The sequence below is a fragment of the Morone saxatilis genome, unplaced genomic scaffold (genome assembly GCF_004916995.1).
Source record: "Morone saxatilis isolate NCDOM2014 unplaced genomic scaffold, NCSU_SB_2.0 Contig5, whole genome shotgun sequence".
Taxonomy (NCBI): Eukaryota; Metazoa; Chordata; class Actinopteri; family Moronidae; genus Morone; species Morone saxatilis.
In genome coordinates this window covers 7,854,208-7,867,102 of record NW_023340095.1, presented here as the reverse complement: position 1 = coordinate 7,867,102, position 12,895 = coordinate 7,854,208, and the positions used below count along the sequence as shown (strand labels likewise).

The following is a 12,895-nucleotide window of genomic DNA, read 5'->3' as shown; positions in this document are numbered from 1 at the left end:
AATGGCTTCAAAGAGCATGAATATTAATGGTGTGCTAGCTATCATATTTTCTACGTGCAATCATCGTTTCCTCAGGGTTTCCCTGAGCAACTCTGACACTAAGTTCAAAACACAGTATGCACTCCAGAGGCTAACACACCGTAAGATGAAATACCTGACTGTGCTACCAATCATTCTCAACAGAATTTGTGACAGGAAGTTGGCAAGATTGAACTTTCTTCAAGAAAACATCCAAGAGAATTTCAGAACACAACAAATGCTGCAGGATTTGATTTTAGCTTTGTTATATATGGAACTTAAACCGAATTTCTGTGTCGCGTCAGTGCTAACAAGTACCAGGGATAGATATGACACTAAAGTACTGATATTTTAAATGTCATCTTGCAGTGATAGCAGCTTAGTTACTGGTCCACGTATAAGCTCACCTCTTCTTTGTTGTTAATATTATTCATTTGATTATAGTGTTATTTAAAGGACCATATGATTTAGTGTCATCTAAAGGTGAAGTTGCAGATTGCAACTAAATGAACACTGCTCATGTCTGTATTTGGGAATGAAAAAGGGCTGTGAAGTGTGTAGGACAAACTACGGTAACCACCAATGCTCAATCTACAGCCACTGTAGAAACATGGCGGTACAACATGGAAGACTACATGGAAGGTGACTTGCAGTGTCTGTAGATAAAAACGGCTCATTCTAAGGTAACAAAAAAGAATATATATAAAAAAATATTCTATTACATTATATACCAACATAAATCATCTTGTACACAAGACCTGAAAATAGTTAACACCTTTAAGAGTTACGTCAAAACTAAGGTAATGCTTCTTACTCAAAATGTCAAGCCTGATGATGAGATTTAGAGACGTGAACAATTGAGATTCAGAGGTCTGGATCCTTGCTATAAAATGTCACCCACAATATGCAATAAATAGCATTTGAGAGTCTTATTTTTTCCACTCTGTTTATTTACTGTATTTGCTCTTTGAACTGACTGCTTGGAAGTGTGTGTGTATGTGTGTGTGAGTGTGCACACAACAGTCGCTGGCAGTTGTTGTGGGAGGACCTGTATTTCTGTCCTAAATCAGGTATTCCAGCGTTAAACATTAATGGAAAGATTTAGAATCATCCAAAGTATCTGCATTTGTTTCAAAAGGAAGACGCTTTGATATTTACTCCAGCAATACTTCCTCAGAATGGGTTTTCAAAGTCAAACTGAGAGCTTCCTTTTAAAAAGTCATTCCAGTGCAGACATCATCAGGGATAATGGCCAAGGTAATGCTGTTATCAGTTAGGGAAGAGATGCGTCAAAAGAGGAGGGTGGCAGATTATGCCTGGATCTCTTTCCAACATGACAGCAGGAGGAGAGAATCAGGGGGAAAGCTGAGTGCAGCCGCGGAGGACACGAGGCAGCAATTCATTAGGAAGCAGCTCAGTCACTTACAGCATATAAAAGATGTGACACAGGAAAAAAAGCAGTATTTCCCTGCCAAGTCAGAGCTCATTACGGTGCTAACAAGCAAAACTTCCTTTAACAGTCTGAGGTAATTCAAAGTGAAAATAAAATAGCTATAAAGCAGCATTAGCTCTTTTGTGCGCTCTGGGGTGGTGAGCAGTTTTTAGGTGATGAAGACACTGACAAATACTGCAGATAATACAGTTTGAGGGGCCCAAGTCAAACAACAGTAAACCTGGATAAACATTTACTCAGTATTACATCAGTCTTCTTAAGTTACTTGACATTAAAACAACAGCAAGATATCCACATGAAACCAAGCTAAAATTACAAAGGGATCTATTGAGAAGAGGTGTAAGGCATCAAACATCAAAGTAGGAATATTGTTTTAATAATAATCAAATTGCAAGTTCCCCCAAATGCACACAAACAGAGATCATAAGTTAATAATACAGTTGATCTGTACTATCAATCTGCATCCCTGTACAAACTAAATCTCTGAATACATTTTTTATATTGTGTTAGGTTGTGTTATTTACGTTATATACGGTAGATCACTCTCACTAATAATCTATCAAAATGACGGCCAGCCTTTGGATTTTTCCGTCAAAAAAAATTGTCAGTGATGGAGTAGAATACAAACTATCATTTAAAACCTCAATAGCAAATTAAAAGCTTGATGGAAAGAGTAAAATTTTGATATCCAGTCCTCTACTGAATTAGTTCTAGATTGGTGCTTTGGTTTTAGTCATTTTTATTATTATTTTATTTTATTAAGTTTTAGAGAAAAAAGGGTTAAGATAAATAAGAGAGACACAATACACGCACAACATATAAGCTAACCGCTTGCATCATCTTTCATGACTGAAGATACATTTGATCTCTAAAAAAAACCTCAGAGAGAATAGTGGTTTCATCTTGCTTGTTTAATTTGAAACAGGACAGTGAAATTGGTCAAACGGCCTATCTCTATGTGGTGAAATCTTACAGAGCTTTGCATGATTGTGGAGCTGACTTTATTGAAAAATTCTGTCTCTTTCATATTAAACAATGTCATCGCCGTGGGTAGTGCTCAAAAAAAAAATTTCTATTGAGGAGGAAAAAGTTGCCAAGGTTGTTTACCTGCCCTAGCAATAATGGCTTTGACCGAAACCAAAACTTGTGAGAAGAAACTACTATATGTGTGTGTTTGTGTATGTGAAGTCAATGAACACTGACAGCTGCTAAAAACTTGAGGCAAACTGATCATAATGCCGAGCTCTTACTGGGAAAGGGACAGCTGTCCTTCATGGTATTTTCTCTCAGCACAATCAGATAGGCGGTGAGAACAAGTAGAAGGACTCAGTCAGACCAGAGTGAAGCGAAGTGTAAAATTAATTCAGATTAAATCAGATTCTTCCCCCATAACTGAAAAATAAGTGAAGTGATGTGATTTATGGTTAAGTGGGTTTCCACAACTCACCGCAATTAGCCTCATCTGACCCGTCTGCACAGTCAGGGTCCTCATCACAAACCCAGAGTTTGGAGATGCAGTGCATGGAGGCCTTGCACTGGAACTGGTCTGGGGAGCAGGTGCTTTCAGCTGTAGGCAGAGAGACGGGTAGTGTGTGTGTGTGGAAAAGAGGAAGGTTATCTATAATATATCATCATCCTGCCAGAAATCTTGATTTGTAGAAATAACCTGTGTAATCTGAGTAATCATAAACACTATCGTGCTATAAGAACCAGTGAGGAAGCATTTCATTTCTCTAAAACACACATCTCCCTCACATACATCAGTGTTTTATTATAGCAAGGTTGCAGTACTTGCTTGTTATAAAACCTCACATTGTTTCAGATAGCATTTTAATTTCAGTGCTGCAGTGCTCATTACAAAATTGCATTCAAAACCACATCCAATCATTGTGGAAGTCTAAGAAGGGTTGAAGTAATTAGCTTCACTTTAATTAAAGCGTTTTTTTTAAGTCTCTCTTTCTCCTCCTTACTTACTTGCATTCTCTCCCCCCCAATCTCACCCCTCTTGCAATCACATGCAAGACAAATGCAGCAGTCTGAAAGACTTGAATGGGGTGTGATATTCTGATGAGTTACATCATGGCGGAGAAAATCTGTCCTTATCCTCTGTGTGTGATTCAATATCTAATCCCTTTTCACAGGAACAGGGCATAACAAGCGTTGCATTTGGAATACCTAATGAAGAGTATATGATGTTAGTGCTGTCATATAGTCTGTCCAAGCACAGAAATAAATTACAAAAAAAAAAATTAACGTGATTAATCTGAATCCTGAGTATCTTTGAAACAAAAATATCCAAAAAGTTTTTTGCTGTAATGTTGGGATGGAATTATAAAACAGGAATGGGAATACATTCACAAACTATCCAGACTAAAAGCTCAGTCAAGACATTTCTAAGACAATGAGCCTGAAAGTAATACTGCAGGTCAGTCTTACGGCAGTCTGTCTCATCCTCTCCATCACCACAGTCGTCCTGACCGTTGCAGCGCAGGTTAAGAGGGATGCATTTCTGTTTCCTGGTGCACTTGAACTGGCCTGACAGACAGATGTATGTCTCTGAAAGACAAAAAAACAGACAGAAGCGGAGGGTTGCATCAGTAAACAAAAAGCTGGGAGTTCAAACAAAGCAAAGCATCTATACAGCTACTTCTAGTGATTCAACCTACAATGCAGCCAATTTATCAAAAGTTTTATATTTACTGTTAAAGGTTTTGCAAACACACATTGTCCGTTATTGAGGCATTTTACTTTTGTGGTTTGTTTCAAATGAATAGAGGTAGATACACATGAAGAAAACAGGACTAACAAAAAAACAATTAATCAATTATCAAAACTGGTCTTGAATAATTTCCTCTTAATCAATTAATTAATTCATGGACTAATTGTTTTAGAAATAGAAAACAACAGAAAAAAAAAGTGTAATTGATTTTGCAAGTGAGACAAGTTTCTGGGAAATGCACAAACAGCACAACAAGAAGCAATAAATTACACCTTTTAAATTTCCAACTTTATACAGTTATAGTTGTTTCATTCTTACCACAGTTAGCTTCATCTGAGTTGTCACCACAGTCGTTCTCTCCATCACAGATGAATGGAGGAAGCGCACAAAGGCCAGTCCCACACTGAAAACGGCCAGGCTGACATTTAAATTCCGCTGTTGGAAAGGCAATCATAAGTATATCTCAGGGTATATAATTTAAGAGTTCAATCAGATAGATAGAAATTAGCACAGAACATTGCGTGAAAGAAGTAGAAACAGGTTCCATTAAATACAAAACAAATAAACAACCAAAAAAGTAATTACAATGAAAATAAATAAACAGCAAAGACAGAAACATAAGCCCCTTCAGTACCATTTCAATTTTAATATCCATAAAAGCTCACCGAAATAGGAGGTGATCTCTTTAGGTATAGTGCAATTTTAAAGCCAACCTTGGAATAACATGGAACTCACGGCAGTCAGCAGGTTCGTCTGATCCATCCCCACAGTCATCCACCGTGTCACACTTCCACCAGAAAGGGATACACTCATCTGTCCCGCAGCGAAACTATTAGTACCCCGGACAAATATAAACGAAAACACAGAATTTCAAGTCAGCATGAATACTTGACTCTAGCTTCAACATTCTTCAAAGCCAAAGTCAAAATCAATACACAACCATTTCCTAGGACCTACAGTACATGTACGAAGAGGAAAGCATGTGAGAGTAAACCAATTTGCCTTTGGGGGAAAAGTACTGATCTGGATGGAAAAGCAACAACATGTTCAAACTAAACTTAGAAGTGGGAGGAAAAAGAAATGTAGCTGACCTGACTGGAGGTGCAGTTGGAGAGGCAGGTCTTATTATCAGCAGCCAGGTAAAAATTTGTGGGACAGGCGCATTTGTGTTCCCCACCAGGAGATAGAAGACACAGGTGGCTGCATCCTCCGTTTGCAATCTGACACTGGTGTTTGGGTACTGTAAAGAAGGACAGAAGTACAGAACTGAGTTAATACTGTATTACACAAACCACTTCCCTCTTAACACTATAAAAGAGATCCATAACAACTGCTCGGCATGGGAGGATAGAATGGACATGAGTGCCAGATGGACTTCATACCTTCAGGCTGGCGCAGGGAGTGGTAGACCTTGATGGATTTGATGGCTTGCCAGGAGTTGAGGAGCTCCATTCCTTGAGTGCCGGTTGTCTTATGAGCACGTCGTAGTGATTTGGACTTCCCATCCGTCCAATAGACAAAGTCCTCAAACAAAGTCAGGGCCATAACCCCTTGGATGTGATCATAGGACACTGGAGAGAGACAAATGGCAATGGCAAGCTTCAATTAATTCTATTTTATTCAATTTAGCAGCTTGTTGCTGCTAATTGTGTTTCGCTTGCAGTACAAATTTCCTTGATAATTTACAGCAACAAGGGTTGAAACTTCCAATCTGTCTCATCCACAACATCCACATCCGACCGGTCTGGATGAAATGGGAATCAGGTTGGCCAAACAATGCAAAATCAGAGACTCTTGTGCCCACATCTTTGCAGACACCTGCTCCATCAACATTCCAGATCAAGTGCTCAAGTGTTGAGTGCAGGACGAGAGGCAGCAGATTTGGTGTTTAAATCAATGATTGGTGCTCCATCACAGTCAAAGGGGACTGATACTGTTTCTCAAATGCCAGACTTTTTATATGAGAATGAAACCACATTTTTCGTCACTATCTTGTTGATGTTGTTTACATTCCCCCAGATGCAAATTCAAAAAATGCACTGCAAAACAATTTCTTGGGTGTACACATGTATGTATTTAAAGAACTGTATAAATTGTTTTATTATATATTAGATATGTTATTCTATTATAAATACATTTAATTATCTGTTGTTCTATGTGTTTTCTTTATGCTGTAAAATCTTGTGTTGTATAACAATAAATAACTTTCCTTGATCCCTGATCATAAACAGTAGTGATATTGAAACAACCACTCCCATGCATGATTAAGTAATGGCACATTCATCCTATAGTAATTTACAAAAGTCAGATTTGGAGGAAGTAGAGCTGTTTCTAGTCTTATATGTAACAGACAGAGTTAAACTGTAGGATAGGATTGATCTTCTCCTCTAACTTTCAGCAAAAAAATGTGTAAATGTACTTCCCAAATGTACTTGCCAAAATGTAAAACACCTTAGTCTCACCTTTGCGTCTTTGGGTGCCATCCATGTTGGCAAGCAGGATGTGGTTGTCGTCTGCCCAGTAGATCCTCTTGTTGGTATAATCGATAGTGAGAGCAGTGGGGCTATAGATCTCTGTGTCAATGATAACCCTTTGCCCTCGGCCATCCATGCCAATACGCCCAATGTGAGGAGGTTCACAACAGTCTACCCAGAACACATACCTAGGCAGAAGTATAGCATGGTTCAAAGAGCTATATACTACAGCAGGCAAACATACTGGGAATAACAAATGTCATCCATCAAATAAGATCTAACAGTTTCCAGGTTAAGCATTTAAAAAGAGTCTCTCTATCCATATTCCCCCTTAAGCTGCGAATGAATCCTTATACAGGGAACACAAAAGCATTATGGTGAACTTTAAGGTCATGATAATATGGTTACCCTGTCTGGGGGTCCAGAGCTAGATCTCTGGGGTTCTTGAGGCCAGAACTGATCAGGATGGTAGGGTAGAGGCCGTTGGCTTTGGACACTTCCAGTGTTTTCCTTTCTGCATCACACCAGTACAGATTTTTACCTATCCAATCCACTGCTAAGGCGCTGGGCACTGCTGTTTTGTGGACTATCTAGTAACACAGGGAGAGGAAGAACATTATCAGTATGGAGGTTAGTCCATTGCACATCTTAAAATTGCTTTGAATTCTTCTATGGATGGATTTATAGAACTATAAAAAACAGATAGCATGTAAAGAAATAGATGTATTTATGCAAAATTGGTTCTTTCAGTAGTTTACCACTGACAAACACAAGAGCATGTACAAGGAATAGGTCTTCCTCTTCCAAGTAAAAGTGTCTGTAAATAGAAGATCTCAATCAGTCAGAACCCATTTTAGGTCCCACAAACATTAATTTACATGAGTATGCCTTCAATGAGACATTTTTTCAACTATATCACACACAAGTCCTACATTCTTGTGATGAATGGGACAGATGCGTGATGCTTTTTGAGATCTGGTCTACATGTGTTGCCATAGTAATGGCTGCAGATCCATTACTTATGTGATGCAAAGCTGCTAAAGGGCACTGCAGGGTGATCATTAATGACCATAACTGCAGAGCGGAAGCTGAGCTTTTTTTAAAATAAATGTGTCACATACAGAACATTGTGTGAGATAAGATTATAATGTTGCAGCAAAAATTGGCTCGCAAAGACAGATTATGTTTTCTTAAGTTATGTTAATTTGTGCATAATAGTATACATTTCATTTTTTTCAGAATTCAACACTATCTGTAAAATTAGCAAATGTTCAGTAACTAGTTTGACTATAAAATGTGTTTCCATTATTAATGTTTGTTGTGTGTGTTTCTTTTAGTTAGTAATAATATATGTGCACAGTATTACCACAACTGATAACACTGTGGGGAAAGCAATAGTCTATTTGAACTCCTCCCATATTTCATTCATTGACAGCTCTGGTTACATAATTATTTGTTTAGAGAACAGTGTATTGAATTTTGCTAAAAGATAAAAACGCCATGACATCTTTGTTAGACCTCAGGATTCTGGTGATGCCTGCTATAATCCAAACAATTTCAATTGGGCACTATGTGAAGAGTTTATAGTCTGGTGTGAAGAAAAGCACATTAGTTCGTGCACTTATTTAGTCAGATTGAGGAGCTGTTTCTAAAGACTTAACTAATTAATCAAGGTACCAATGTAGTTTGACCCATGCTTAATTATGCATAGCACATTTCTCAAATTAGAGACTACAGATGGAGTGCACAAATCATTCCTGCTGCTGTATGACAGCTACAGTTGTGGCTGACATTAGTAAGAATATAATTAATCTAACTCAGTCCAGACTTGTAGTGACTGTTAATCACATTTAATTTTATTTTGATGTGCATTTTCAACTGTAAAAGCCGCTAATATAGATCAGAGTGAAAAAAGCTAAAGTCAATATGCATGAAGTACTTATTTTTACTATTTTGAAAAGGCCTGTATGCCTCAACCAACTAAAGCTGTGAAATGTGCACTTGTGTGCGCAATACAAGGTGATTTGACCAGGTTAATACGCAGATGCAATTTCATGCAAACATGATTATCAAAACTGCACCTGATGTGTGAACTTGGCACGTGCCAATACATGGCAATGAAGAACTCTGTATATACCCTTTAAAACATTAGTTAATTTTCCAAAAAGGAGTGCACCAGAAAAACGCTTTCATTAATGACTTCATCTTACTGTGCTAATCTCAGTGAAAGAATATAAGTGAAGGTATTCAACTGAACTCGAGGAACTATCCAGGAACTCAATAAATATCTCCAAGATAGTCTAGCCTTTTGAGATTGCTAAAGCAGTTGTTCAGAATAAAACATTCTGCCAGCTGGCAGATAAAGCCATTGCCTTTATTATCCCCCTTTTATAAAAAAATAAAATAAATCCCAGCACCATGCAATCTGTGATTAAGGAACACGATGTGCTTTGAGGCCTTTTCTGTCATTATTTGCAAGAAAATATATAGGCTTGGCAAAATAGGCTGTCCCCTACACAGTAATTTGGACCAAACTGAGCTTAAAACAGTCACTAAAGTGTCACTCATTGTGCAGCATTTTCCATAAAAACTGCCTCTTCTGGCAAAAAGAAGTTAATACTCATTCCATAAAGTCCCTCTGGTTCACTTAATCCATTTCATCTCACTGTATTGATCAAAAAGATCATTTGGAACTTAAGGTTAGTCAACGTTTGAATATGGCTTACTTAAAAAAAAAAGACCAGATGAATCCAGTGTTTGATCTATACAGTCACTGAACATTGTGTCACCTTGGGCTGACAAAACTATTTTGCTTTCAGCCATTTAAAGTTAAAAGAAAGTGTTTTCACATGAATAAATGTGCCTTCATATCACTATAGTAACATGTAACACTGTTTCAACAGTGATTGCTGGCACAAACGAAAGACACATACATTTTCCTTTGGATGTTAAAGGTAAACCCAAGTACATAAGCCAGAAAAATACATCTCAATTTATGGGATGAAACCATTAAGGTTTTTTTTTTTTTATCAGCTATTAAATGTAAAATACCTGCTGTAAAATTACTAATTGCTTTGCATGATGCAAAGTTTCAGCAACAGAGTATAGTGAAACAGCAGTTACCACAAAAGATGAAATAAATAAAAATAAAAGGCCAAAATCTAAAATGAATCTATATTGTTTGAATTAAACATTAATTATTCAATTAGTCTCCGCTTTGACCTCATCAAGAAAATCCACAGAAATACTGTCCGCTCCCAAATCTTTTATTCCTAATATGGCAAGCCTATACCAGTAGTACTGGATATCAGTTGCTCTTTTAATTAACCAAATGTGAGAAGCTCCCCGATCTGTGTCTCAGACAGTTTGTCCTCTTGCTAAGCTGTGGCAGTGGCTCAAACAGAGACTGTGGAAGTAATTGAGCTGAATGAGCCTAATGCCCCTACACACCAATGCTAATGAGATGTGGGATGGGGGCCCAGCAGGTGTTTTGCTGACGTCCCAGTGTCCCCGGTGTCTGGGCTCCAATCCCATGACCCAGACAAACCTTGGTGATTACACCAGAGAGCACCATTGTATCATTAAGCTTGTTACATTTATCTGAAAGCCATTTGTGATATTCCTATTATCACTAACACAAATTCATTGTTCTTAAGCTAACAGCCACTTAAGCAACATACTTGGTTTTCTAAACCTAAACAAGACGACTCTTTTTCACAGTGGTGTTGTTGATGATAATTTAAATTAATTAGTAAAAAAATACAGATGAACAGAGCAAGGAAAGATACATACAAGTTGGACAGGGAACACGCAAAGTAAAGCCAATGAATCTTGGGTAAAGTGGCACAAGGCACCATATGGCATGCAGTCACAGCAACTAAACCCTGTGGTACCTTAAGGTCACTCCCATTGAGACGCATTCTGTTGATCTTTCGACCACTTGGCCTGGTTGAGTCCACCCAGTAGATAAATTCCTTCTTGTAGTCAAAGTCTATGTGGATAATGTTGTTGAGGCCCTGAGAATACAGAGGAGAGAGAGAGCACAAGTATATAAACATGGCATTTTTAGCTTCAGTGAAAATAAATCAATAGGAGATCCGAGAGTTCCCTGCGAGGCTGAAAAAAATATTAGAAAACACTTTCATTGGCAACAATGGTGTACAACAGAGTACAAATTAATGATTTAATTACACATAGTGTAATAATACTGTACTGTACCTGAACGCATCCTGTGTAGGCACTGCACAAGACTCTTTTGCTTTGTGTCACAGTGAAAAAGATTAAATCAATCCAGTGAGTTCCGTTTAACAAATTATATGAAATGGCTACAGGTGGAATATCAACAGGACAAGAGAAACATGAAAACAAACTCAACTTCTACAGTTTATGTGATATTTACAGTACAAGCAATATTGATTTAGTTGGTTTTCCCATAGGTTCCATAGCTTTCAGCTATACAGAGCATTTGAAGAGCCAGTGAAATCTCAAATGCTCAGTGAAGTCGAAGTCCTATCAAAGCAGAAGAGTGAGGTACTTCCCTTCTCTGTCATGCTCACAGGACCCCACTGTCAGTCAGACAGAGCTGCTCACCAAACAAGTGCCCCCACCCTGCTGTCTCGCACTGAGGGTGCCGAGAAAAGGTGTCAGATAATCTGACAGGCGAAATGAGACATCTTCATCAGATCATCAACACCCTCACAGACAGGCGCCAAAGTGTCCTGGGGGAACCCTTCTACACTCCAAACATCAGCTACAAAGAGGAGACCAGTATGCCCCCTTTATCAGTGCCTCTATCCAGAAATACATTTTTTATTAATTTTCCCTGCAGACAGTAGAGAAACCAACCAACTACAAAATGAATTACTAGCATTTAACAATACATTCAGAAAATGGATATTTTAAAAAAAGCATATAGTGTTTGCATACAGTTTATTAGAGTGCAAGTGCTCATATTGACATCACTCTCAATATACCATTGATTTTCTGTTCCACATATTCAGCTACTTTTATTTTTTAAATAAGACATGTCTGACAGAAAAACATTAGGGCGGTGGTTGCAGTCACCGAAGTTTGTTTTCCAACTGACTTCACTTTGGCCTTTGGCTACCAAGTTTTACATTGTGGGGATCATTTCTATAGCAACAGCCACCAATCTAATTTGGTTGCTAAAACTTATCGATATTGTTATTCATGTAGAACTCTGGCATAAAACAATTTCTCAACACTACACTTGTTGTTTAATTTAGGCACAATTTGTAACCTGAATTCACTGTGTTCTTTCCATGAGCTGTCATTTTTGTAGCTCATTCAAAGCCTAATTTACTTGATGTAAAAATGTTATCCAAAGTAATTATGTTCCCTAAAAGGCAGAACCTGACTTTTAAGCTGTAATAAACCGCAGTGAAAAATTTCAACTAGGAAGGAGAACATAAACAGAATGAGTTTTAACAATGTAACAATGTGTTATAATGATACAACAACAGTGTGAGTCACTTGTGTTTGTTGTGGGAAGACAAATTTATGCTAACAGCTAAAGCAATACATAAACCAAATGATTGGCCCATTTGAAATTTACATAATATCACGAACATATAATCTCAACAGGGTATGTAATGGTGTGGTAAAGTGATATGAGGTCAGTGAAGTATCCAACACCACTTAGCAAAGCCATGTGCATATTTCTCTCTCTAGCTTCCATTAACGCTAACATGCAGTGATTAAAGTGAGTTGTGGCTGATGAGAACTCCGATACAGACAGCAGAGTACATCGAGTCAAGAGGTTAATATGACTGTGAGAGGAGACTGTGGGTTGATTTACAGTAAATCATAGCCAACCATTTGTGATAATCAACAGTCAGATTTAAGCTTTGCCTGGAGCACCTGTGATGACCTAGGAATAATTGAAATAGCTTTTCCATGGGGTCCTCAATAGTGGGATTTTACTCTCTACCAATCAAAATGACCAGTTTCCTCTGTCCATATGGTGGGAGCTGGGAAATCATGAGGGACAATTGATAACTCATTTAAACAAAACAATATTTTAGAAAGGTTGTGCAACATTTTAATCAGAAAAACCTACTTGTGAAATAACTACTTCAGGCTGAAGAGTGCATTCACCTATGCAGAGATTCTTTTTTAAGGGACACACATTTGAGAGAAATGTGTCTTTATCAGTATCTATCTATAAGTAGATAATAGATAGTTAAATAAGGTATCCAGGGGCAGATCTAT

The 12,895-nt window shown here is 37.8% G+C and overlaps 1 protein-coding gene across 1 annotated transcript in view; it reads right to left on the bottom strand.

Annotated features, from left to right (window-relative positions):
- lrp1bb (low density lipoprotein receptor-related protein 1Bb) overlaps nucleotides 1-12,895 on the bottom strand; it is a 239,920-nt gene that overhangs the window by 33,074 nt on the left and 193,951 nt on the right. Inside the window, exons 58-66 of the mRNA XM_035675905.1 lie at nucleotides 10,558-10,680; nucleotides 7,073-7,254; nucleotides 6,653-6,852; nucleotides 5,573-5,761; nucleotides 5,282-5,430; nucleotides 4,926-5,019; nucleotides 4,509-4,625; nucleotides 3,908-4,027; nucleotides 2,919-3,038 (exon numbers count right to left, since the gene is read on the bottom strand). Of these exons, the coding sequence (XP_035531798.1) occupies nucleotides 2,919-3,038; nucleotides 3,908-4,027; nucleotides 4,509-4,625; nucleotides 4,926-5,019; nucleotides 5,282-5,430; nucleotides 5,573-5,761; nucleotides 6,653-6,852; nucleotides 7,073-7,254; nucleotides 10,558-10,680 (1,294 nt within the window). The remainder of the gene's footprint in view (nucleotides 1-2,918; nucleotides 3,039-3,907; nucleotides 4,028-4,508; nucleotides 4,626-4,925; nucleotides 5,020-5,281; nucleotides 5,431-5,572; nucleotides 5,762-6,652; nucleotides 6,853-7,072; nucleotides 7,255-10,557; nucleotides 10,681-12,895) is intronic.